This window comes from Denticeps clupeoides, chromosome 8 (genome assembly GCF_900700375.1).
Source record: "Denticeps clupeoides chromosome 8, fDenClu1.1, whole genome shotgun sequence".
Taxonomy (NCBI): domain Eukaryota; kingdom Metazoa; phylum Chordata; class Actinopteri; order Clupeiformes; family Denticipitidae; genus Denticeps; species Denticeps clupeoides.
Genome location: NC_041714.1, coordinates 17,243,149 through 17,271,007, shown reverse-complemented (window position 1 = coordinate 17,271,007; position 27,859 = coordinate 17,243,149). Strand labels below are relative to the sequence as shown.

Here is a 27,859-nt window from a genome sequence, read left to right as displayed (position 1 = left end):
TGCTAGAGATCACTGTTTTTCCACCCTCATTCGTCAGCTGTGTAGATGTCTGAATTGTATTTCCAACTCATTTTGCGAATGACGCCATCTTCCGAGCTGCGTAACTCGGCGGGCAGACCTTCTCTCATCTCCCAGCCCCATCCAGGCCACGATAGGGGGCACGATGGGGGTCCGATGTGGCGTGGGGCAGGACGGTGACTGTCGAGCTGTGATGCGTGTCTCATTGTCTTCTCACTGCATGGTTGGGTCCCTATGAACCTTGAAGCACCAGTAGATGAGGTGCGGGGAGGCGGACCCTCTGACCCGTTGCCCAATTGTTTTTAGGCTTTTGATTTTTCTGGCATCCTGCCCTATCTCTGACTTGCAGAGAAATAAAAAAAACAAAAAAAGTTGGTCAGCCATGACGGCGGCGGCTCCGTCAAGTAAGGCTCGCCCTCGAACGCATGCTAAACAGTCAATCCCGGAGGAAGGCTATGGGGAAAATGGCGCTCACCATAGCAACGCGTCTGCCTACGGATGACGTACAAGCGCCACGCCTGTCCGCTTCTGCGTGGGAGCCGTCCTGCACCTGTGCCCTGGACCGAGATGGAGACAATTAGCCCTCATTTGCAGGAGTGGCAACATCTGGCCCTAGAGATGAAGAGACGCTCCGCTCCGCAAAAACGTGGCCTGCTCACCCCCGGCCGAGCTCTGCCTCTGGTTTCCGTCCAGGCGGGAGCACAATGGTCCTGAATTATCTCCTCCGTTTTAGATTTCCATGAGTGCATCTGCTCGGAGCCAGTTATGGATTTTCCACCAGCGCGAACACGGACGTGAACGTCGATTACGGCTCGGGCCCTCGCAAATAACCGACGCGCTGGTCTGCAGCGTGTTCATCAGGCCCTGCATCCTTGTCAGGAAATTAGGTTCCGCAGGGCCGGGTGTGACTGGCAGGGGGTTAAGACGGGCCGTGACCCGTCCAGTCCGACCAGCGGGGGAGGGAGTTCTTGTGTCTTACTTGAGTTTCACCTAAACGCTGTGCGTTGCACTCTTCCGTTCCAGACTGGAAGGGATTCCTTACAGGGCGAGCGGTAAAAATAACCCACGCTCAGATTTAGCCTATATGCGCTTTCCTCTTCAGCACTCAAGCACAAGAAAGTCTCATCAGTTCTTTGAGGAGCCTCGGCCAGCGACCTGTTGTCACCCAATTTCCTTTATAGTGTTGCACTTCCTGGTTTCGAGTGTTTTGATCTGTGCCTTTCTTTCCCTCATACATGCATGCTGCCCGTGTGTGATCATCTTATTCTTTTCTGGTGTGTCTTTTGACGTACTCTGTCTTGTGCACGACCTGCACAGGAGTTCATGTGAAATAACTTGTTCATCAGTCAGAATACTTCAATCTAAACATGATGATTAATACCTGGAAAGAAATTTAGATGTCATCATAACTGCCATTTACTTTGGTTTTAGATCAGATAAGATGAGAACTGTTTTGGAAAAAAAAATTTTAGAGTGTGAATACAGCAAAATGAAGCAGCAGTGCATCCAATAAAAACCTAAATTACAAAAAATGGCAAATTACGAAAACCTTTCTCAGTAAAATGCCCTCTGTCAAGTGTGATAGGTTTACAAAGTTATGCCTATAGAAAGAAAATGAATAAAAAGCCACCAGGGGAGTATTTTCAGACTAAACCCAGGAAACGTTGTACCTCCAATCCTTCATTTTCTTTACCACCAGCAGCAGAACATCCTGCTTTCATGGTACGTACTCTCTCCCGCTTGTGTACGAGTGCATCTACCTCCCGAAGTTGTCTTCCTGTGGGTTTTTGTTGGGTCTGGAGAGGGGTGTATTTTATTTGTTATTTTTTTATCTTGCGAAGGAACTCGAGATGACAGCTCCCCTGTGGCCCTCAGAATTTCCAAACCAAAAACTCGAGCTGACTGCAGCGGAGGGGTGACAGTCAGCCCTGTTCATCAGTCTCCACATAAACACGATCAACGGGTCGCTTCGGATGTCTCTTGTCCTGTGGGACAGATGCTGGCATGAATTAAACCTATTGCAGGTCCTTGATTTTACAACAGAGAGGCTTTTGAAAATCACGGCAGTTCGGTGAAGCCAACTAGGTGATTTTGGGAGCACCACGGTCGCCTGGCGGATCCACTCTTAAATCAGACAAGGGGATTTGGGAATAACGCTTAGAACGCTTGGGAACCACAAGGCCCACATTTCATCTGAGGGAGAGAGCGAGGGCCCACATTTTACTCCGAATGCCAGAGAAGGTCACGGCGCAAACACATAAAGAAGAATGGCCTGTCCCGGCCTGCATGGAGGAGGCTTTATTTCTGCTGCTTTGATGTGTGGTTGGTGGCTCATGCGCCATCATGCATGAATTAGCTGCTCGTGTCTCGACCCCTTCATAAAAGGTTCGCGCTGGTGAACCCGGAACATCGGTGGAAGGGGAGTGCAGCTTTCGATCGCCGATGGATCTCCGAAACGCACCATTGTGTGGCGGATTTCCCAACACAATGCACAATGGAGCGGCTGAATTTCAAAGAGGATCCATAAAGCAGCCGCCGGTGCCTTCTGCCGTCGTGACATTGAGGCCCCCACCATTGCAAAGAAATTGGGATTATAGAACAAAACTGCTCTTGTTCCTCTGGCTGAAGATTGGAATTGATTGTGTATTGATTGGACTGGATGGCTTGTTAGGTAGGAAGGCCCAAGCAAAACCTGGGCGAGGCTGTAAAAGCTGCTGAGTCATATTTCACAATCTTCCTGGCATTGACGTAGCCGGGGCAGGGCCACCCTTGCTTTTAATTGGATGTTGCAGCCAAAACACACTCAGTGAATTTGACTCGGCCACGTTTCACAATCACCATGTGTCTTCCACATTTTCCCTAGAGCAATGAATGAGTCGTCTCAACAATGGACCATAAAACAAATGCTGTTCTACATGAAAAGTGAACCAAAATATGAACTATACATCAATGCATTTTAGTACCAAATAAGGCATAAAAAATATTTAGTAAATTTGGTGCAACTTTGGTGCAACTTTTCATCTCTCAATAATCACACCTGGCAGCGTGATATAATTTGGACTCCAGCGCACTATGCAGTATACCAGTGAACTTTTTTTTGAGACACAGTAGCTAATTAAATGAAATGCAGTTGTTTGGTAGTGATTTGAACAGCTTGGTTTGCCATTTGAGGCCCCAGATGTTGTACTTGCCGCAGACGGAGGCTTTTCTTTCTATCTTTTACAGTCAGAAGCCGTTTTGTCACAGTTCTGAATGAAAGAAAAAAAAAACTTTATTGTCCTCATACAGAACAGTGGGCAGATTAGAGATTTTATGAAGCGTCACATTGTTGCCTTCAGAATCCAATCATGTTGTAGTAAAAGTGAAGATTATGGCGGTGAAATATGCGCAGCTAAATGCTGTGAGTGGGCCGAGTGTTGAGAGCTCACCTGAAGTTGTAGCCGTCGCCTCGGCGAGAGTGGGGGACTATTATTGTCTAATGAAGCTCCGTTCCGTTGTCTGCGCCTGCAGACGGGAGCGTAATCATCCTTGAACAGTGACTTTTGGGTGCCGCCTTTCGGTAATGAACGGAAGAGACGTCACCGGTCGACATTAACCAGGCCCTCGTTTTCCGAGGCAGCCACGGCCCAGAGAGACGCGGTCACGGCGAGGTCACCATCAGCCCTGAGAGTCACATTAGTGTTGTCCCAGCTTTTTTTTTTTTCCTGGCAACTCGCGGGAAGATGCGAGGGGAGGAGTAAAGTCAGACAAAAACACACAAGCCGCCTTTACCAGCCGCTGTCTTCCCAGTCAGATCTGAGATGTCGTTTGTCTGTCTGCAGTGTCCCCGGGGCGGGGCGGGGTGACCAATGGCCACATCCTGCCCTTACAGGCAAGTGCCAGGACTTTAGAATGAGGGTCACAAATCAGGAGACGTCCTCATATAATCCAGCTGTTCAGTTGCATTTGGATCATTTTACTCAGGGTGTCCATTTTAGTTTCTCTCACTCTCTCTCACACACACACACACACACACACACACACACAGCACACACAATGGAAAGCTAGGTCAATATGTGCGATTGTCCATCTGCAGGAAGATATATGGCGGAGCGAGTGCATAGGACCTGTCTCAGGGATAAATAATTGGAGGGTCTCTGGCTGCGTGCGGAACTTCCAAAGAGGTGTGCAGGAGACAGAGATCCATAACAATGCAGAAGTAAACACACACACACACACACACACACACAGTGAGATGGGCTGTTCTGCAGCAAATGGGAATGGATGTGTTCTGTCAGGGCTGGCCGATGATCGGGGCTAATTTGATGTGATGTAATTGATGAACTCTAAATCTTGGCAGCCCCTCCCCTCTCGCCACCTCGGCCATACGCCCGAGCCCCCTGCGGGGTGTGACATGTCAACAGCGGGGTGATTTACGTGCTCCGTCGCCTCCGTGCTCCGTCACTTAAACACTTCCTCCACTGCCCTTTCTGCCTGGGGTACGGAGAGAGGAGCGAAAAGAGAGCCTTTCCTCATCTCTTCCTGTCTCCTCCTCCAAACTCCGACATTTCAGTTTTTTTCTTGATCTGGGCATAATGATTTATTATAATTAATCTAATACGATATTCAGAGTCGTTAGATTGTGGAACAGGTCGCACAACAGATTACTTTTGCATTCTGGGTTATCATATCGCTGGCAATTTGCACAGCCAGACCGTGTCAGGTCTGTAGAAGCGTTCAGTTAGTCAGTAAAACACCCGTGAGAGTCGACGCAGGAAGTGAGGCGAAGTCGGATCATGAAAACCAGTCTGTGCTGGGGCTGTGTCTCCATTTCATGGGCTGGATCATTCAGAGGAAGTGATCTATGAGACACCCTAGCTAATGGGTAATTACAGCGGCTCTAGGTCTTACATCAGGTTTCACAAAGCACCATCCCTTACATTTTTACCACATATTATTTCCTTATTGGCAAAAGCCAGGTTCAGAAGAGAAAAAAAACAATACGTTGCAACGAATAAACTTGAACCTTAAAGGATTAAACATCCCTGTGGAGCGGGTTCCAATGCATTCAGTCTTCAAATACAGCCCATAAAGGATGCCTTATGGTTCATTATTGATACCAAAAAAGTCATTATACCAATTACACTGGAATCAGTGTTAAGCAATGCCTCCACTAGAGGGCAGTTGAGAGCCCAGAACCTGTGACCTTGTGACATCTGCAAATACGGCAGAGGTTGACAGTAGCAGAGGTTGTAATCAGGTATTCATTATGAAAGTGGCCCAAGTGGAAGCAGAAAAAGTGAGTGATTTGTTTTTGTCATTGTGATACAGCAAGCACAGCACACGGTGACACAAACGAAATGTGTCCTCTGCATTTAACCCTTAGTGAGCATAACCTTGCTCAAGGGTATCATTGTATAGTGTCAAACATGCCAAATATCACCAATCAACATAAGTGGGGGAATGAACAGACAATTTTTTTGTGCCTTCGTTCGTTGGAATGTCTGCAGCAAGCACATCAAAGTCCTGTCTGTAACGTCCCTTTTTATTCCAGGCATTTTAGTGACAATCATGTCCCAGTCAGGCAGTGGAAGACATCATTAGATGCGATCGTCCCTTTGTGATCGATCTACCGACCAAGCCAGATTCCCACGAGCCAATCGAAGTTCAATCTTTCAGGAGTCGTATCATAGATCAGCCACATTGACCCACCGCTGGATCTCAGAGCCAGAATTCCATGCTAATTGCTACCGCGAGGGTCGAACGTCGTTAGCGTGAGCGAGTCATTGTCAGAAGCCTCCGAGACGAGTCTTTCCCTCGAACAGCTGCCGTGGCCTTTCCCGTCTCCACGGCACCCGGGGTTTGCCGACTCGAGTGCCCTCCGCCATGTTGGCTGGCGTTCACGTTTCATTTGCGTCCCTCAAACTTCCTGCCAGTAACACGCAGAGACACGGCTGAAAGGCGTGATTATTCTTGCCTCGTTTTGCTTGGCAAGTAAACAGCGTCTCGCTGTGAGAGCCACGCCGGCGCTCGGCGGAAATTATGCTCCGCTATCTTCCATTGTGGCACCGCAGCAGCACGTCAGCGCCGAGGCCGGGGCTCTTTTGGTGTTCGCGTTCATCATGTCTGAGGGGCGCCTTTCAGGCCGACGCGCTAAAAGTCCGGCAATATCCTATCATCAGTCCAGAGGGACTCAACGGCCAAGGGCCGGCTGGCGCTTTTAATAAGCAGATAATAAATGATTAATTGAAATCATATCAATGTCTGCGCCTCAGCGCTCATTCCATTAAAAATTCCAACCTTATCGCCAGCCAAGACAAAGACATGGGGGCGTGGACACACCTCCAGCTCTCAGTGGGTACTGCGGACAATACTGCGTATGAATATCAATAAAAGAGTCATTATAAGGTGTTTACATGAAGGGAGGAAGGAAAGGTGAAAGCTGGAAGATCATTGGCTGTTTTCTGTCCTGGTGTGCTGTGGGTTCAGAGGGATAGAGAATGTGGTTTTGTTTTTTCCCATGATACTCTAGTCCTAAAGTGATGTGATATGTAATCACAAGAGAGGAGATTTGAGGATTTTGGGAAGTGTGTGTGAATTGTGTGTTATATTGGTGGAAGTCTTTGTTGAAGGCTTCCAATCTCTGTGCTTAGTTATGAAACTAAAAAAATCTGTCCCTTTTTTCATAAGTGACTTACATGAGATGACGTTGTAGCTGATGTTCTTATAGGGACAGTCCCACTAAAACTACTCTGCATTAAGTATCTTGCTCAAGGACACTGGGATAGTACATTTACAGCATTTATCAGACATCCTTATCCAGAGTGACGTACATTTTGTAGTTACAGGGACAGTCCCTTAACTTAGGGATAAGTGTCTTGCTCAAGTACACAATGGTAGTAAGGGGGATTTGAACTTGGGTCTTCTGGTTCATAGGCGAGTGTGTTACCCACTAGGTTACTACCACCCTAATAATAGTAAGTAGAGATTAAATAAGCAAGTTTGCTATAAGCTTTAATGTCCTTATGTAACTTTGTTTAAATGTAACACCTGGTTCTGGAGAAATGCCATTTTGTACATCTATGTAGCTGAAATTACAATAAATGTTATTGCTGAGTGGTGAGAACTTGATAAGTTATATTTTGGGCCAAATGTTATCTCTTGAGCTCTTTCTACTGGAAATAGAATTTGAATAAATTTGAATAATTTGAATAAAGTTGAATAATTTGAATAAATAAAGACTTAACGCTGAAAACACACAGAAGCAGTTGGTGGCAAAAAGGCTCAGTTGATGCCACAGTGGCCCTGGTACTCCAGGTGGCACCAATTGAATTGATTCATAATCTTTATGTCCAACAAGTGTAGGAAGTGTGTGTTCATCACATGGACTATATTTAAGTTCCTTTATTTGTCACTCCCTTGTCCTACATTCAAACCCACATTATGCTGTGTGCCTTTAGTTCTGTTTGTGTGTGTGTTTCTGGCCATCAGCATGTATATTTTCATTTATTTAAAAAAATGAAACTTTTTTGATTCCTCGTCATTCCAAATGTTTTTCACTTTCAAATCTAAAATATCGTCATCTATGCTTCAAAAAATATGCTTACAAAAGGTAAAAAGATATATATATCTTTTATATCTAAATTGTTTTATATATATTATCATGTGTTTGTTTTGTTTCTTACACATATGGTTTTCATGCTCTCTATGTAATGTTCCTGAAAACAGTATATTTATTATGTATGTATGAGCATATAATGCAAGACCAGTGTGTGGTCCAGTATGGGGAGTGCCTGATGTAAATTTTACCATGGTGGTGCCTTGTTTACAGTGTTTAGAAATTAATTATGCATTTTATGGACCCCATCATGTCCCTGTGGTCGTATGAAGGGCACGCCGGGAGACATAAAACACACTTTCTACTCGATGAGTCCCATTCGTACGGCAGACCTGTAAAGCTCGCACCTTTTTACGAGAGCTTTAGCCGCCGTCGTGAATATCCACCCACCTCTCACCTTGACCGGAGCCCCCCGCTGCCTCACACTCTCGCCCCGGAGGGCCAAGTCGATGCTAACTGCCACGGACGCTCAGCTGCCTTACAGCCATAACATGGGCCGTTGCGCCGGGCATCTGATCGCTAACACACACTGACGCTGCTCACGCTGTTGTGCCCATGGATGTGTTTCTTAACCAGCATTAACATGCATAGAACGTAGCAGATTACATAAAAAAGGGATCTTTCCTCATTCCCAGTGTGTCTTATCGATTTGCAAACATGCCTCATTTTACACATTGAGCTTATTGATTTTAGTGGGGCTCACATGATGACCTACCACCTCCAAGGTTGCGAGTTAGAATCCCAGATCTGGCTTTGTGTGCGTGCTGTTTAAATGCTCCTTAGTATGGTTAAAGCTTTTTTTGTAGATGCATGACATGTATAGCAGCCACGCCTCTATTTAAAGCTGCTGGGGGTAAGTGTGCATTGACGTGCTCCGCTTCAATAATGCTGTCCAGGCATTTCTGCTTTGAATAAGGTACGTTATTTATTGTTCCAAGTGCACAAAGTGTTCAGACTTTGAATAATATGACAGTAGATAAACACAGAACGTACAAATGGCGAGTATGGTGGCATAGGAGTGTGATGCAGGGTTAGCCTGGCAATAGTGCTAGCGGTCAAAGACAGTACAGTAGTCTGTCCAAAAACACCTGCCACCTGCCTGATGATTCCCACCTATTTAGTTTACTGACACCTAGTGGACCCAAAGCGAAGGACATCATTAACTCTATAATGACTCTTATGACGTGAATAACTTGAACTTATTTTAAAAATATCAATTTTAGTGTCCATAGCCTCACACATGTTGTCCTTACATCGCCAAAATATGCGATATAGTTAAGATTACAAATATCCAGAGCCTCATTAGGTATCATTGGGACAAATTCATCAATGGAGGCTCTTCCCCCTTTATCCATGTTCCCAAGCAATGTCAATCAGTCCACGACAGCATATAAGCAGCGTCTATGTATTAACAGCTTTATTTTGACATTGCACCCACCAATTTCTGCATAATCCTCTCTACCGGGCTGTCTTTTTTCTCATCTTGGTGTAGCCCATACCCTCCTTCCCTTCTGAAGGAGGGTATGAATTTCATAAGAATGCCACAATGATAATTTAGCTCCAAACCTGCACCCACGTCCTACCGCACTGGAGCATGGAGATAAGATTCAAACCATCAGAATACAGTAGGGTGCACTGTGATCGTCGTGTCTTTACGAGGAGGACACATAAGAGCTCTGATGAGACATGTTGAGTGTTGATTATGCTTATTTGGAGCTCGAGAACGATTACAGAGCTCCGTTGTACTGGTGAAGACAAAGGAGAGACACCCAAACACTTGGCAGTGCGATGTTCCATGCTGAATGCATCGTGGATCAGACTAAAACTTGACGACTGGAAACATGTTTTTGTTTTTAAGGATTCATAAGCAGTTTTAAAGGGCCAGTCTGGAGAAAAATGAGACCTGATATCGACTGGACCCTGGATTCTGTACATGCCTGTAAATATTTATCTCCCTGTTTTTTTTTTTTTTTTTGCCAGACCAGCCTTTTTAGATGGTAAATTTAACTTCTTAAAAACATACGTCAGAACCGGGTACAAAATATACGTCCAGCACTGTGTGCTTAGAGTGTGTGTGAGAGTATGTGTATAAGTGTGTGTTATCGTTCCCATTCTCCCTTTGTCTGCTCTTGTTTTCTTCTGTTTCTTTTTCTAACCCGCAGCCATAAAGAGCCTCTGCCATTTTCTTATTAATGACATCTTTCCTCCCTCTCTCTCTCTTGTTTTTTTTTCGCTCCGCAGCAGCTAATGCGAGAGCGGCAGCAGATGGCCAGTCGGCCCTTCGCCTCGGTTGCTGTGGAGCTCGGGCGCGTGGCGGAGGACGCGGAGCTTCTCGCCGAGCAGGTGGAGGTGGGTGCCTACGCCGGCACGCGCGTGACATGGGACGCTAATGTCTGCTGATGCCTCCCAGAGCTCCTCTAATGCGCTTGTAATCTCGCCGTTTACCCAGAGTGATGACAATTAGCCAGCCTCACACAGTCTCACCGCACTCCGTGTTTATTTGGCCCGTGATGCACATGCTGAAACGGTTAAAGAGTCCCCCCCCCAAAATTCTTCCTTAACATGCTTGTGGTCCGATACTCATCCGTTCATTTAAAGAAAGACACGAGACCTTTCGACTGCTCAGCTGTCCACAGCCATCAGATTTCATGCTCATTTGCTGAGACAAGCAGGACATTTTGAGTGTCTGCTAACCAAAATTCTCATCAGTCCCGGCAGATGTGGAACAGAACCCTTACAGACCACGGCGTCCCCAACAATAGACCATGTCTTAAAAACAGTGGATTGTGCATTGTGACGGCTGACATTTTGCCACAACAAGACAAGAATCAAGTCAATCGCCATCAGCCGGTGCTGATAAACTGCTCTGTGGTGGACAGGCCGGGTGTCTTTCATGCATCTTTCATGTAACTGGACTTTCCTCCAGCAAGTCTCCCCCCTGCCAACGCCATAACAAGTGATCCCGTTCCTCCAGCCACAGTCTTCAGAACTCTACCCGCTCTCCAGTCAATGACAATACACGATCAAGTCAGAAACGAGGACAAAAGTATTGAGATGTTTTAAGGCAAAAACAAGTGAGAGAACTAGAAAATTGATTAGGCAGATTTATAAGCAACCATTTGTTCAGCAGTGGTCTTTGGTCAAACCTGAAGATCCCCCTAGATTGTTCTGGAGTCTTCTAAAGCTTCTCAAACCTGGCCATGGCATGTATAACGTTAGGCTGGCGTCTGATGAATTAAAGCCCAGATGTATTTCCGTTTCCGTTAACCGCTGTTATGTCCACCAGTTTCATGTATGACCTTTTTCCGCAAATAAAGGGACGCGGTGACTCATTTACAGAATTTATCAGACACCCTTATCCAGAGCGACTTACAATCAGTAGTTACAGGGACAGTCCCCCCCTGGAGCAACTTAGGGTTAAGTATCCTGCTCAGGGACACAATTGTAGTTAGTAGGATTTGAACCTGGGTCTTCTGGTTCATAGTCGAGTGTGTTACCCACTAGGCTACTACCACCCCTCTCCTTTATGGCTTTAGTAGAAATAAGACCAGGTGTCTCTCTCTGCCTCTGAAAGCTGCTGCCTGGTCAAATCTCGGTTCTCCCTCTGTGGCGCTCCTCCTATCAGTGTCACCCAGCTGTCAGTCATGAGTGATGTGTCGGCTGAGGGCATCTTCACCGCCCCCGAGACCTTTAGTCCCAAGTCAGATATGCTGCGACAGCTGTTTGTGTGCCTCTGTCTTCCACTCAGCAGTTGCTCAAAATCAAACTTGCATCACTGTGGCAAAGAAAAGAGAAAGGGGGCGAGGAGAGCTAGCCGACAAAAAATAAAAAATCCTTCAAGACGTAGACTTAACTTTGTCCAAACTGGGAAATTCTTTCAGGGACGTTACATTTAACATGCAAGTTAGACTTAAAAGACACACACTCACACACAGACACACAGGCCAACTTTGCCAACTTTGGGTGTTAGTAGCCTAGTGGGTAACACATTCGACTATGAACCAGAAGACCCGAGTTCAAGTCCCGCTTACTACCATTGTGTCCCTGAGCAAGACACTTAACCCTAAGTTGCTCCAGGGGGGGGACAGTCCCTGTAACTACTGATTGTAAGTTGCTCTGGATAAGGGCGTCTGATCAATGCAGTAAAAGTAAATGTAAATGTAATGGTTATGTGGCTGTGTAATGTCCTGTTCTACTGCAGAGGCTGTAGTCTGCATGGTGGACCTGCATGGAGACCGATTATCGTAGCAGCTTCACTCCTGAACAGAATCTTTAGTCTGGGGGGAAATTTCGCATGTTGCGCTGCTGCTGGGTGATCAAGTTGTAAGTAGAAGTTCGAAAAGAAGAAATAGGAGAAAGAGAAAGAGGGTAGCTGCATTAGATTTAGCTTCTGACTGAGGTAACCATTATTTCTTACTACCAGTTATCAGTCATCTGATAACTGGTTTTCATTTTCACAGCCAGGCAGCTCCCTGTAGTGGCGCATGCTTAAAATGACGTTGAATTCTCAACCTTTTGCAACTTGTCTGGACTTATTCAAGTCTATTTATTCCAGTGATTGTATCACTGATTCAGTTTGATGTGTGGGCACCATTAGAAAATTCCATGGAAGTATAGACAGTCATACTCATCCCAGGAACACATATTTGATGACCCTTGTTCTGGAGACCCTCTGCAGTGCAACGATCAGGTTCTCATCGTCCCTTCTGGGAGGTCGGCGGGTGGCAATGAATGATTTCCTGTGCAATTGCTGCTCTGCTAAATATTAATCATGGACCCGGGGGGGTGGCCAGATTGGTGTTCTACATGCCAGGACAACCTTAGCTGGCGCAGCGAGTTCAACGCGCACTGAGCTCTGCACCAGAGCCGATTGCAGAGAGCCTCTGGAGCCCAGAACGATCACTCTTAATTGTTCCGCTGTCAGAGGTAGTCAACCCTTTCAAGCCAGAAAACCCTTTCAGTTGCCACCAGGGACTAAAGCTGCAGCAAAAAAAATTATATATATAACACAAACACATATATGTTTTAAATTGTTGCCATTTTTCTTTAAAGTTCCTTTTTTATAAAAGTTCTTTCAGACTGTGATATTATAATATTTTGCAGGTGGATGTGGCCTGACAGAGCAATTACGCTTCCCATTGGAAAGTCAGTGAATAACCTGAATGGATATTGTTATAGTCGGATTGCTTTAGAAGGGGAAGGGTGATGGGTGAAAACGTGTTTAAAGGGAAAAAGATGAGAGGCTTAACTCGAAATGACGGCAGCCCACAGCATCACCGTGAGAATGGGTTTATTATCTCTGCTCGTATTGGTGGATCAGGACCGGCTTTTTCTCTCCTCTCAGGCACGTCCGTTCGAATTAAACTCTCTTTTTTTCTTTTTTTGTTAATAACTTAAATTATTACAGACTGTACATTTCTATTTGAATTCCTACTGATAAGCACCTTTTCGTAATTATTTCTTTCCTAGTATGAAACAGCACAATCATGAAGAACGCAATAACTTCTACTATAAATTTTCATCATGCGTTGTGCTACGCTCTCTGTTTACGACGCATCCTTGATTGCACCGGCTCCACTCGAGGTTTGTGCAAATGTTGAGGTCATGAAGGTTCAAAGAATGCTGGGCAGAAATGTTCGACAGTGGCAAACAGTGGCAAAGAGCTCAGCGTGACCTGATGTGTCCAAACCTTTGATTGGTGGTCTACATCAGTTCTATCCCGGGTACGAACACGGAGGCTTTTCTGAAGAATCTAATACAGGAAGCATTTTCTAACCGAAGAAAACTATTTTGTTCACCTCACTTCACCATCATGATTGATCTGCACGCTATTATCATAAGCAGCTTCGTGAGATCAAAAGCAACTAATGTTCAACATAGGAACGCTTTCAGGACCGTTGGAAGACTGCGTGAAATGCTGTCATCACAGCAAACGCTCACTTCTTTGAAGAGCCTAAAATTTTTGATTTGTTTACATTTATTTTGTTCACTGCAGTCTCTCAAATGTTATTTCATAGTTTTGAGGCTTTAGCTTTGTTCTGCAGTGTAAAAATGGCACAATGTGCCGAAACCAGTCAAAAATGGAAAAAGTAAGACATAGACTGTAAATATTGTACAAAAAATATTGTATAATGCATATAAGTCAGCATTACAGGTTTTTATCTTCCTATGAAGGGAGAAGAATGACCCAGAATGCTCCTGTGTGTTTTAGTGTTTTCCAAGCCTTGATGGCCAGAATGCACATCTCCTGAAGTCGCAACAGAGAGAGTTCATAGAGCTCTCTCACTAAATCACACCCCCCCCTCCTCTCCGCCCACCGTCTCATTACGGCGCACCGGACGACCCCGGGAGTGCTGTTAAACAAGGCGAGCCATCGGCGTAAATCACCTCGGTAACAGCGACACCTGTGCAACAGCCAGGTAGCGCTGCCGCTCCCCGCCAGGGCACACGTGTCCGGCGTTCCCTGCCAACGCCCCCCCGCTCCACAGATCGATGGCGCTGCGCGCGTCCGTGAGGCTGGAGCCACGAGTGAGGTCTGTTTTAATGCCGTGTGTTAACGCCCCAACGTGTAGGGCCGGGCGGAGCGACTGGGGGGGATTTACGACGGGTCCGGAGCTGCTGTGGAGTGTCAGCAGCAGGATGAGGAGAGAAACACACTTCACACACAGAGAGTGAAGTTTTTCCTTTTACATTTGGAAGAAGACTATTGAGGGCACCGCTTTTAAACTGACCAAAGGGCGTCATCAAGATTGACATAAATAAATCTCCTTCGTCCTCTGGCTGCTGTATGATGTATTGATGTATTGATGGGCGAGAAATGAAATGTTGTTCTGTCTATTTAGGTAAAGAATGCCCCACATTTAGTGCTGCGCTAAACACCAGTTTGAAAGTAGTGCCCTTCGACTTGACAGATGATTGAGTATTGACACATGATCTCTTTGCTGCATAGGGTGACCATGTCAGGTAGGACATTTTTAGCTGCTTCGGGGTTTACGGACTACTTTGCAGCTGAAGGGCTTTTCTCCTTGCCAAAATAGTTCAGTTGGTTTGGTTCAGGGTGGTAGTAGCCTACTGGGTAACACACTCACCTATGAACCAGAAGACCCAGGTTCAAATCCCACTAACTACCATTGTGTCCCTGAGCAAGACAATTAACCCTAAGTTGCTCCAGGGGGGGGGACTGTCCCTGTAACTACTGATTGTAAATCGCTCTGGATAAGGGCGTCTGATACATGTAAATATGTAAATGTGGTTCCTTGATGGAGAGTGATACATGCTGGACTAGAAGAGACGGACCAATCCTGGTTTATAGTGTCCTCCCCAAACCTTTTTTTTCCAGCAGTGTTCCTCTCCTCAGTTTGAATTAAATCAAACTTTCAAAAACTCATGGGGCGTAGCAGGTTCTGAGGTCAGTGTGGTCCTGACCTTACTGTCCTGCCTGTCTCTCTCAATAGATCTCCTGTTTTTTTTTGCCGTTAATTCAATAAAATGAGACATGACGGAAAGGATGAAAATTAGGTCTCTCTGTTTACTCTCTGTATTTCTTATTAACATCTGCTTGATTTGAGGAGACCGACCCCCATTCTAGATGAGAAGAGAGGATGTTGTGTGGCTGGACTGGACTGGAACATTAAAATGCGTGTCTGCTCTGCCTCACTCTGTTACCTCCATCATTCTGTGTTTCTGTTTTTCTGATCCCGCTGTTCCTGTCCTTTATCCTTTGGAGGGGAGCTGGTAGGGCCGGGTGAGGTCAGGCCGCCTTCTGACGGGTCGGTAATTACCGCCACCACCGCGGCGACCGCTTTCCAACACGCCTCAATCCTCCCGACAGCGTGAAAGGGCTTAAAGGGAATAGACGTTAAATCCTCGGAGGTTCTGTCCGACAAGTCCTGTCTTCTTTTCAGCGGTCGGGATTACAATTTTCCTGAGTCCGCTGACCACAGGGTGCAGGTGCTCCAGTCTTTATCTGGACGGGGGTGCTCTGGGAAGAGCGAAAATAGCATTTTCTTTTTGTACCGCACGTATGTCCTGACCGTTTAATGAGAGCTGGAGAGCACCGGAACATTTACAGCCGTTGCGCCGTCAACTAAAAATAGTCTAATGAACCAATAAATATAATCTTATCGCAGAGAGGCTGTGTCCACACATCTGTTTTTCCCTCTTCCCTTCTCGTCTGTGTTCCGAAACGGCCTGCCCGTTTCTCATGTTCAGCTGTTCCTGTCGCCACGTCACTCGGCCGAAGGGGCTCGGCCTGATTTATTCAGGCCCGACGTGATGATAAGCCACAGATATACTGCGTGGCTCTAATGGAGCCTCTCAGGCCGTGCATCAGGAGAACTCGCACGACCAGGCACAGAGTCCCTGCCTGGCAAGTAATTGACACGTCCGTGTTAATTATATGAGTAGGAAGAGCTCGATAGGCCTTCTCTTTTTCCTGGAACACTGTATCATACTGTAACAGGACACAGCCAGAATATATGGTGTCTGTTGACAGTTTACACCCTATATCTTCCAGTTCTTACTATAGTTACGTATAGTATGAATACGAAAAGATATTTAACAGTCAGGTTAGTTTTAAATATTGAAGGGTGAGATTCATATAGGCAAATTTTGGTTTTACATATACATCTGATAGGCCCTCTCTAAGGACCTTATCTGCAGTACTATTATTTTATCAAAATTCAACATTTGTGATGTAACTGTCTGTTACAGGTCTTAAATCTGATTGGCTGATCCACTCCTGGTAGCTGTAATAAACTTGAGAACCTCACACCTGGTGTCCACATATCACTTGAATTCTATATTAGAGCCACAGCTGTGTTTTTTTTTCTTCATATTGATATGTTGCTAAGCGACTATTTAAGAAAAAAATATATATACACACACACATACATATTTACACATACATGTATACACACACACAGAGACACATTTTTATGAAAAACTGTTGCTTTAATAAGATGCACAGCATTTTATAAAGGTGAAAGTAGACTAATGGTCACATGTATGCTTGAACATGATGAGAATAAAAGAGTGTTTTTGGGTGGAAATGGGTCGCTTGCTCTTCATTGTCTGCTCAGCCACATGTAATCAACACCGACCCGCACCGCCGCTGATACCAGATGGAGTTCGATAGCCCTGCAGATCAGGGGTCATAAAACAGGCATCAATCAGCCCCATTAACGAGCTGCAGTGCGATGGGAGATATGATTAGAATGAGTGCTCTTCCATATTTGTCCATACAGTACGAGGGGAACCAGGTTTATGAATGCACTCTGCAGTCGCTGCGATGGGACTGTTCCTGTGGTTAATGATTGAAGACGTGCATCACACCACACATATTTTACAATAGAAGATTGTCAGAGGTGACTCTCACCATGACTTGATTCAGTTAGGTCATTTCGGTACACTTTACAAATCTACCCTTTATTCTCACATCAATTGGTTTTGGAGAGGTGTGTCTAATGTAATGCAAAAAAGTGAACATTCAACCTTCCACAACAGCTATAATCATCAATTTAAAATATAAAATAAAAATGCATCTCACATTGTGCATAACTGTCATACTGCGGGCCTACAGAAGAATTTTATGTACAATAAATAGAAAACAAAAGTGACATGGCTGCAGATGACTGAAACAAAGTACGAAAGCATCCTTAGTGGCACTTTGGCAACCTTCAGATGACTTAACCGCTAGGCCACCACTGCCCCAAAAAACATACGCTGCATTGGCCGGGAATCGAACCCGGGCCTCCCGCGTGGCAGGCGAGAATTCTACCACTGAACCACCAATGCTGGGCTGCCCACTGCTCCCCAAGGGGGATGGTTAAAAGCAGAGGACATATTTTGTTGCGTCACTGTGTGCTGTGCTGTAGTGTATCACAATGACAATCACTTTCAGAACCTCCTCTTTTGTTTTAATAATCATAATACATTTTATGCTGCTGCTGTCTTCCTCTTGTAAGTCGCTTTGGATAAAGGTAAAGTAAAGTCAAGTAAATTATTTGTAATGCACTTTCCATTCAAACAAATCTCAAAGTGCTACAAAAGTTAAACCAACAACAAGGGTATGCACTTTTAAAAAGTCTGCAGAGCCCTGATCCGGGAGGGCATTCCATAGGCGGGGAGCAACCGAGCAACATGCCTGCCCCCTATTGTGTGGAGCTTGGTCCTTGGGGTACTGACGATGTGGATGGAGGAAGAACGAAGGGGGGATGAGGGTGCGGATATCCTTGGGGTATATAGATGCAGTTTTGGACACAGTTGTGTCGAAATTCTGGCCAGTTGGGTCCAATCATCCCACACTAGATCACAATACCTCAATAGCTTCCACCTCTGCCATGTTTGCTAAATGAAATGCAGTCTAATTCATCACGATCCATGAGCCACGGCAGTGGGCCGTAAACGCTCACTTAGCCCCGGGAACGTCAGGGGTCCACGCACTGAAAATTGTATTTATTTTTTTGTCCGCTAGCATCCACGTTGATGCTGATTACTGCCCTTCTTGACGCGCAGATAAAGAAGCAGTGAGGAATACTTCAGAGGTTTCGATTCTGAGGCCTCACCCCTCGATATATATTTAAAATAAAAACCCCTTCGGATGCATGGTGTGGCTATCTGAATTGCTAAATAATTACACCGCACAAGTCTTACCTACGTCTGCGCCGCGCGGTAATTGGGCCGAGCCGGCCTGCTTGTTTCATCTGGGAATCGTCGCTCCGCCAGCACTGCGTAATGGAGGCCCGGTGCTCGCTTCTTTCCTAATAAGTCTTTCTTTTAGTCCTTAATGATAGGTGTGCTGCTTTGTTTCACCTCAGCTTCTTTAAATCAATATCCCCGGCTTCATTGGAAAGAAAGCGGTGGGGGGGGGGGGGAGGAAAACAAGATCAATAGTGAATCCGGAGCAAACATTTTCAAAAATGATGGGCCATGGAACGGCGCGAACTGTGAGAGCCTTGACCACTCGCCGTCCGCGGGCCAGAAAACACATCAATCTCGGAAGGCTAATAGCGGTGAGGGGAGTGAAAAATGCCCCCCCGCCCACCGAATGAGGTGTGTAGGTGGAGAAAGTTGGGCTTTCAGGAGGCATTAGGGAGATGATTAATTTGTTGTGGGCGAGGGGCGGCAGACAGCCCTCGCCGCTCCGCGGCCTGTAATGGGATTGTTCGCTTTTCTCGAAAGCTCAGATTAAAATGGAAATTTGGAAAAATCTCCCCGGCCCCCGGCCGGTCTCACGTTGTTATTTTTTTTTTTTCTCACATCGACAATGTAGCTAATAAATCCATCTTAGGGGACTTTGACTCAGCCACTGGTGTCGGCCACAATGAGCTCCCAGAAGACAGTGCTGAGGCCGGGCTCGGTCGTGAATGCGCTCTGGCTGCGCCTGCTGGGGGTTTTTCGTGCTGACTATCTGTCTATAGTGGCTGTGCTGTTAATACGGTGGTCCGTGGGGGGCTCTCAGTGAGCCCATTGGATCAGTCAACCAATCTTTTATTTAGTTTAGCCACAATGATGCAGTCACATCTGAACTGATATAAAAAGAACGAAGTCAAAAGTGACTGTAGCTGGTGGCCCTGCAATTCTTTTTTTAAGTACTTTATCAGTCTGGAGGGTTACAAACTGGAACCATTAATGGACCATGTGAGCCATATACGTAACTCTTTGTAACTCTTTCCTGTTCACCATGCTGCCCCCCATGGCTTTTCTAGGTACTGCATCTAGCTGAATGCATGACTCCTGCATGGCCAATGAATGTAGAATAAGTCTATGGACACAATACATTTACATTTACAGCATTTATCAGACGCCCTTATCCTGGATGGCTGTAGCCGACCCGGCTGGGTTCAGGAATTGGGGTGCTAGCGCCAGTGAGGAAGCGTTGTGCATTTTTGTACCCCTGGAGCTTAAAAAACGGGTACATGAAAAATGCACGAGTTGAGTTGCGCAGGCGAAACACGCATTTTAATAATCATCGGTGCCAGATGTGAGCATCAATTTGATCAAAGGAGGTAGCGGCATTCAGTTTGCTGCAATCATGGGCTAAAATAGCTTACAACAGAATTTATCTGGGCTCTAATGCGTACTGAGGTGTGTGTGTGTGTATGTATGTATGTATGTGTGTATGTGTGTGTGTATATATATATATATATATATATATATATATATATATTTTTTTCCCATGATAAAAAGGCCAGAGGAGCACCCAAGGAGGGGATGTGCTCTGTGCTCTTGCCAGGCGCAGCAAAATGAAGGAAAGGTCTTCAGGGCAATCCTGACACAACTCACCTGCCCTGTTTTTTTTTTTTTTTTTTACTTGTCTGCCCCTTCAGCTTTAATCAAGGCAAGCATCATTTTTTCCTCAGCACTACTCCGGCACAGTTGAGCACCGACCCGCACCGGCACTTCCTGCCGAGCTGCCAGGTGTGAGTAAACCTGCCACGAGCTGCTGACGTGTCCAACAGCCCCGCGGCCGGGGTTCAGGGGGGGGGGCATTATACGTTGTGGCAGCTGGAGACGGGTTCTTCGCGGCCTGCTGGTGTGCAGCCGACAGGGAAAACATCAGCTGTGTGGATTGAGCAGGTCTTCAGCATGAGATGTTCATCGTGGTTCATCCTGCGCCTTTCATGCCACGTTCCTGGGACCTGGCGGGAAATAATATTAAAACCTTGCAGATGAATGATAGAGCAGGCTTAAATTTGTTTAGAGGAGGAAGCAACGGAGAAAATGAATAGCTGCTGATGCATTTTGAACTTTTTAACGCTCTGTTTGGTCAGCTGTCACCCATCCAGTTGGTAAAAGTGGACAACAGGACCACAAGCAGCTGCAGAGGTCCAATTAGTCTGGCCCACACACACAGTTAGAGTCAATATGAAAAAAACTTGGTTATGGGTGTTTATGAAATCTTACCAACATTAAAAATGGCAGCTTTGAAGTCATTAACCTCTCCTGCTCATTTACAGCATTTATCAGAGCAACTTACCATCAGTAGTTATAGGGACAGTCCCCCATGGTGACACTGAATGGCTGAAAGAGGGACTTGAACCTGGGTCTTCTGGTTCATAGGCGAGTGTGTTACCCACTAGGCTACTACTCTTCGGGCTCCCTCCCACTCACAAACATACAAACACACATGCAAACACACACTGTCTACTCTGTTTGAGCTCCACTTTCTGCTGATGTGGCTATTGGTCTGTGCAGCTTCACTTCACAGCTGGAGGTGGGATCTTCTCTTGCAGCCCAGCATTGGTGGTTCAGTGGTAGAATTCTCGCCTGCCACGCGGGAGGCCCGGGTTCGATTCCCGGCCAATGCAGCATAGCCTTTTTTTTTACCTTTTCTCATCAATCTTACAAATCACATATTACCTAGTTTATATTTCAGAAACTTTTCAAGAACAAGAGGTGCCAGAACTCATGCACCTTTGTCTTCATTTGAAATATATAGTCTGTTCTTGTAGAGCACACACCCTGTTCTTCATTCTACAATGATAATTCACGATCTTCAACCTTCCCAAATTCTCCCGCACCACCCCACTCCTACGTTCCCTCCACTGGCTCCCAGTAGCTACATGCATCAGGTTCAAAATACTGATGCTGGCCTACAAAGCCAAACATGGAGTAGCACCATCCTACCTCACAGCCCTTATTACACTTCACACTGCACCTCGTATACTCCGAGCCTCCAGTACTGCTCGCCTGGTCCCTCCATCTCTGAAGGTAAAAGCAAGACATTCATCTAGACTCTTCTCTTCTCGTCTTGGCCCCTCGGTGGTGGAATGAACTTCCCCTGGAGGTCAGAACAGATCAGTCACTGAGCAATTTCAAACAGCAGCACCTTCCTCTTTAGACAATATTTAGATTAACTTGTAGCCTTCTTATTGTCTTAATAAGATTCCCGGCTAATGCAGTCTATACTTTTAGATGCTTCTTGTTTTGTTCTACCACTTTTTTGATAAGAGTCTAGCCCAGCCCCTTCAACCATGATGTCTAAACTGGTACAAAAAAGTTGACACAATTTCAACTTGTACTGCTATCTGCATTTGGCTCAACGTAGATGGAGTCAAGGAAGTATCAGACAAATACCTCTACAGCCACACCATAATACTGCTGTACTGAGGAGTCAAGGCTTATTGATAAGTGTTTACAGGATCTAGGTGGAGTCAACACCACATCTACATCACTATGGGATTCTTTAGCTGAGTTTCTTTGTGTATTTCCAACAATGGGTGACAAGACAAAAGACAGCAGAGGAGGGGGAGTAGCCAGGAAATTCATAAAAGAAGATTTTTTTATTCACATCATGCTGTACTGTTAACCACATGGCTACGCCACACCAACACTGCACATACACAAGGATTTGGAATTGGAGAAATAAATGGATGTAAAATATAATACAGTTTCACTGCGGTAAGCTTTAAAAAAAGAAAAGAAAAAGACAGACCTGTAAAGGGGCAGTGGTGGCCTAGCGGGTAACGAAGCGGATCTGTAATCGGAAGGTTGCCATTTCAAATCCTGATCCACCAAGGTGATACTGAGGTGTCACTGAGCAAGGCACCGTCCCCACACGCTGCTCCCCGGGCGCCTGTCATGGCTGCCCACTGCTCGCCAAGGGTGATGGTTAAAAGCAGAGGACACATTTTGATGTGTCACCGTGTGAAGTGTTTCATAATGACAATTATTTCACATATACATACTTAGCACAATTTTACCTGTTTGTTTGTTTTTTTACTAGTTTGAAATGCACAGTTTGTCACACTCTGTCTGTAGCTCAGCAAGGACCATTTCAGAAGATGTTTTAGAGTTTCAACAATGAATTCCTACTGTAACTACTACTGACTACTGTAACTCTCTCCTGGCTGGAGCCTCTGCAGTCACCATAAAACCACTCCAGATGATCCAAAATATGGCAGCCCGTCTCATTTTCAATCAGCCAAAATACACCCATGTTACACCTCTTCTTACCTCCCTCCACTGGCTCTCGGTAGCTGCTCGCATTGAGTTCAAATCCTTGATGCTGCCTACAGGGCTGTAAATGGAACTGCGCCCTCCTACATCAACACACTACTACCTAGCTACACTCCTGCACACTCTCAGATCAGCAAACGAAAGGAGACTAAAAATTCCTTCTTCACGGGGTCTCCGATTCCAATCATGTCTGTTCTCCGTTGTTGTCCCTGGCTGGTGGAACAACCTGCCCTCCTCCACACGACTAGCTGAGATTATCACCACTTTTAAGAAGAAGGTGAAAACCCTCTTATTCCAAAAATATTACAGACAAATCTAACACATACACATGCATACACATTGAACAAACAAATACAAAATGTATAAATACATTATAATTTTTCTTAGTCTAGCACCCAACACTCCGAGCATGCTCTTCAATGACAAGTCTAAGCCTTATCAGGGCTCTTAGTTTGTATACTCGATATTCTATAGAAATCGAACGAGAATTGCTGGTGTCTTCCCATTGTAAGTCGCTTTGGATAAAAGCGTCTGCCAAATAAAGTAAAGTAAAGTAAAGTAAACTCCTTCAAGTCTATCAAACAAGCACACCTCGTCCTGCCTCCGCCCTCCCAACTGGAGCTCCGCCCCCTGTCTCTGCTGATGTGGTGCTTGTGGAGGTGGGACCTTCTTCTTCAAACCAGCATTGGTGGTTCAGTGGTAGAATTCTCGCCTGCCACGTGGGAGGCCTGGGTTCGATTCCCGGCCAATGCAACGTGCCTTTTTTTTTTTTTTTTTACATTTTTTTCATCAATATTACATATCACATATTACCTAGTTTATATTTCAGAAACTTACTTACAAGAACAAGAAGTGCCAGAACTCATGCACCTTTGTCTTCATTTGAAATATATAGCCTGTCCATGAAGAGCACACATACTGTTCTTCATTCTACAATGATAATTCATGGTGTCACTTTCTAACAGAAAGCATGACTGCAGACTAATAAGAGTATGTAAAGTATATGGCTATGAAACCATGACTGAAATTGGAATATATCATGTTTACAAACCACAAACTGTGGTTCTGTGTTTTGAATCCAGGACACACCCCACTTTTCACATATGGCTCCACAGTGCAAGCAGCATAGCACATTAATACATTCTAGAACAGTGCAAGTGTTTTAGAACATGAAGTTACAGGGACAGTCCCCCTGGAGTAATTATTTTGCTCGGGGGCACCATGATAGTAAGTGGGGTTTGAACCTGGGTCTTCTCGTTCATAAGCAGATGTTCACAGTTTATCAAACTCTGCCTGTAGCTCAGAAAGGATAGTTTGAGAAGAAGTTTCCACAGGTTGTGTTCCAACAAACAAATTCTTACATCTCCTTCAAATCTGTCATACAAGCACACACACACCATCCTCCACCCTCCCAGCTGGAGCTCCGCCCCCTGTCTCTGCTGATGTGGCGATTCCCTTCACAGCTGGAGGTGGGATCCTCTCTTGCAGCACAGCATTGGTGGTTCAGTGGTAGAATTCTCGCCTGCCACGCGGGAGGCCCGGGTTCGATTCCCGGCCAATGCAGCACATATTTTTTACTTCACATCACATATTACCTAGTTTATATTTCAGAAACTTACTTACAAGAACAAAAAGTGCCAGAACTCATGCACCTTGGTCTTCATTTGAAATATATAGTCTGTCCCTGTAGAGCACACACCCTGTTCTTCGATCTACAATGATAATTCATGGTGTCACTTTCTAACAGAAAGCATGACTGCAGACTAATAAGAGTATGTAAAGTATAAGCTTATGAAATCAAGACAGAAATTGGAATATATAATGTCCACAAACCACAAACTGTGGTTCTGTCTTTTGAATCCAGGACACACCCCATTTTCTCAGATGGCTCCACAGTGCAAGCAGCATAGCACATTAATACATTCTATAACAGTGAAAGTCTTTTAGAACATGAGCTAAGCTGGAGGGGGCGGGATGGACTGCACGGTGACTTGCTAGTCTTACTTAACTTGAGCTGGTCCCTGCAGCTTGACGTCACAGCAGGAAGGAGAATTTTCTTTTGTTGAGACCAGCACTGGTGGTTCAGTGGTATAATTCTCACCTGCCACAAGGGAGGCCTGGGTAATGCAGTGTCTATTTTTTAAAAAATAAGCAATTTTTTATTTACATCAGGCTATAGTGTAAAATACATGGCAACACCACACCAACACTGCACATACACGAGGATTTGGAATTGGACAAAGAAGTGGATGTAATACATTTTCACTGCTGTAAGCTTTAAAAAACAGAAAAGAAATGGCAGATCCTGGCCTGAAGTGGTGGCCTAGTGGGTAATGAAGTGGGCCTGTAAACAGAAGGTTGCCATTTCAAATCCTGAACCATCAAGGTGATACTGAGGTGCCATTGAGCAAGGTACCATCCCCAAACACTGCTCCCCGGGCACAATTCATGGCTGCCCACTGCTCAATAAATGCAGAGGACACATTTCGTTGTGCTTTACTTTGACATGTACATTCGTAGCATAATTTTACCTAAATTCCTTTTGTTTTTACTAGTAGGAAATTTTTAATTCACAAACACAGCATTTATCAGACACCCTTATCCAGCGTACCTTACAATCAGTAGTTACAGGGAAAGTCCCTCTGGGGACACTCAGGGTCAAATGTCTTACATTTACTTTTACAGCATTTATCAGACGCCCTTGTCCAGAGCGACTTACAATCAGTAGTTACAGGGACAATCCCCCCCGGAGCAACTTAGGGATAAGTGTCTTTCTCAGGGACACAATGATAGAATTGGGGTTTGAACCTGGGTCTTCTGGTTCATAGGCGAATGTGCACAGTTTGTCACATTCTCCATCATGCCCAGAAAGAACATTTTCAGAAGATGTTTTAGAGTTTCAACAGATCGTGTTCCAACAATGAATTCCTACAACTCCTTCAAGTCTGCCATACAAGCACACCCACCGTCCTACCTCCTCCCTCCCAGCTGGAGCTCCGCCCCCTGTCTCTGCTGATGTGGCGCTTGGTATGTGCAGCTTTATTTCACAGCGGTAGGGGGGATGTGACTTTACAGCCCAGCATTGGTGGTTCAGTGGTAGAATTCTCGCCTGCCACGCGGGAGGCCCGGGTTCGATTCCCGGCCAATGCAGCGTAAAATTTTTAAAAATAAGATAAGATAATCCTTTATGAGTTGCACAAGTGGGAATTGTGCAAGTATTTACCCTTTCAACCACATCTCAACAGCAAAAGCAAATACAGGGACAGACTATATATTTTAAATGACGACAAAGGTGCATGAGTTCTGGCACTTCTTGTTCTTGTAAGTAAGTTTCTGAAATATAAACTAAGTATATGTGATTTGTAAGATTGATGAGAAAAAGTAAAAAAAAAAAGCATGCTGCATTGGCCGGGAATCGAACCCGGGCCTCCCGCGTGGCAGGCGAGAATTCTACCACTGAACCACCAATGCTGTGCTGCAAGGCTGGATCCCACCTCCAGCTGTGAAGTGAAGCTGCAGGGACCAATGGCCACATCAGCAGAGGCATTGAGGCGGAGCTCTGGTTGAGAGGGGGTTGATCTGTGTTTCTGTGAAGGAGTGGTGGGGAACCTGGTTCTACCAGCACACACATTACAGTTGTCCAGTTGTTTAGAAGTTAGTGTGGACTGGACAAAGTCGCCATTGTTTTAGGTGTCCCAACTGCACGGAACTGTGGTGACGTACATTTCTCATGGATTCTGATAGGACTGTTCAGATTGGGGTTGCACTGAAAACGTTTTGAATTTTGGACCACATCTTCATGCGCCCTAAATTAGAACGAAAAGACTGTAACAGAGTCTAATGTTTGTTGTCCTCACGTCTTCAGGTTTCCAGCCAGCAAAAGCTCCAGTCCCTCCAGACTTGCGTAGATGTTGTTTGTTCTACATGCCACTTGGTCTTTAAGACCCACTCTTCTGCCAGTATGCAGGCACAGGGCACACAGTCTCCTCAGGCAGTCCATGCGGCTAGGTGATGTATTTTGTTCCGGTGTGCTGAATTAAGCAGGTCTCACCAGGTTGTGGCCCTAGGTGCAGAGCCATTTCTGTGTTGTTAGAATATTCAAGAGGTCGCCTAATAAATATTTAAAAGCCCTCACCTCTTTAGCGGTAAGTAGACCGTCCGATTCCTTCCTCCGACGGCCTCTATCGCCTCGCCGCATTATTACACCGGTCAAGCACAAGCGCTCCCGTCAAGTAACGTCTGTGTATGCGAGTCATGATATGGCCCAGGGACGTTGGTATTTGTGTTTGTGTCAGGTTTACACCAGTGTTGCTGCTCTCTGGTGAGAATGTGGCATAAATCTGCAGCTACTGAAAATGCCCTTTCTTTATTATGTAATAAAATGAGCGCTAGCCAGTCCATAAAACATAGTTCCATGTCCTTGTTTTACATAAACACACAGTTAACACTCAAGAAAGACTCATATGGTAACATATTAGGATTGGATGCATGACAGAGAAAAAACTCATTTGTAAGCTTTTGTATGAATAACATAAAATGCATGTGCAGGATATTCTGGACAATTTATCCTACGTGTTTGTATGTCTCTCCAGCCTCATAACAGTGACCGCTGTATGTTATGTATGCATACAATAACCAGCGATTGAAAACATGCCTCACTTGCCCCGGATTATAAATGAAAGCCACACCAGCCCTAGAATAGCCCCTTATAACAACAGCGTCAGGAATTAAACGATTGATACTCCATAAAACCTATCAGAGGATAATGTATTATTTACATTATTTTCCAGCAGCTCAAAGCTATAAATCATCACAATTGCTATCGTTTAGAATGATGAATGCAGCACAATGCATTATAGAATCCGCTCTTTATGAATTTTAGATTAAGATATGCGGTTTTGTGCCATAAATGTGAATTGGTTTTTCTAGTGAACGTTACAGTGTTGCTTTGAGTAATGTGTGTGTTGTGAATGTGCGTGTGTGTGTGTGTGTGTTACACTGCATCGTCCCCCTCTTTAGCATTTGAAATGGCCGTGAACGCACCACACATTAAACCCTGATCCTGAGACAGCCCGCCCCCTTCTCCTCGTTTCCCAGTGGCTGTCATTTCCTGTCACCTCCACTCATTTCCTGTCTGCTCCGGACCACCTCTTCTCTCGGCTGTCGTCTTCCGACTCCAGTTTTATTTTCCTCCCTCTGACTTCGCTAATCCTCGCTCCCATCAGCTTTTGTATGATCTCGCTTGCACTGTAAATGTGCATCACTTATCACGGTGCATATTTC

At 45.3% G+C, this 27,859-nt stretch overlaps 1 protein-coding gene and 6 non-coding genes across 9 annotated transcripts in view; 5 read left to right on the top strand and 2 right to left on the bottom strand.

The window, feature by feature from the left end:
- Positions 1-27,859, top strand: part of atrnl1a (attractin-like 1a) — a 174,525-nt gene that overhangs the window by 124,127 nt on the left and 22,539 nt on the right. For all 3 annotated transcript variants that reach the window (XM_028988979.1, XM_028988978.1, XM_028988980.1), the window contains exon 28: positions 9,857-9,964. In XM_028988979.1, coding sequence (XP_028844812.1) covers positions 9,857-9,964 — 108 coding nt within the window. The remainder of the gene's footprint in view (positions 1-9,856; positions 9,965-27,859) is intronic.
- trnag-gcc (transfer RNA glycine (anticodon GCC)) lies at positions 17,340-17,410 on the bottom strand. The gene has a single exon. It is a non-coding gene; the product is annotated as a tRNA-Gly (tRNA).
- Positions 20,855-20,925, top strand: trnag-gcc (transfer RNA glycine (anticodon GCC)). The gene has a single exon. It is a non-coding gene; the product is annotated as a tRNA-Gly (tRNA).
- trnag-gcc (transfer RNA glycine (anticodon GCC)) lies at positions 23,259-23,329 on the top strand. Its single transcript has one exon. It is a non-coding gene; the product is annotated as a tRNA-Gly (tRNA).
- trnag-gcc (transfer RNA glycine (anticodon GCC)) lies at positions 24,069-24,139 on the top strand. The gene has a single exon. It is a non-coding gene; the product is annotated as a tRNA-Gly (tRNA).
- On the top strand, positions 25,656-25,726 carry trnag-gcc (transfer RNA glycine (anticodon GCC)). Its single transcript has one exon. It is a non-coding gene; the product is annotated as a tRNA-Gly (tRNA).
- On the bottom strand, positions 25,977-26,047 carry trnag-gcc (transfer RNA glycine (anticodon GCC)). The gene has a single exon. It is a non-coding gene; the product is annotated as a tRNA-Gly (tRNA).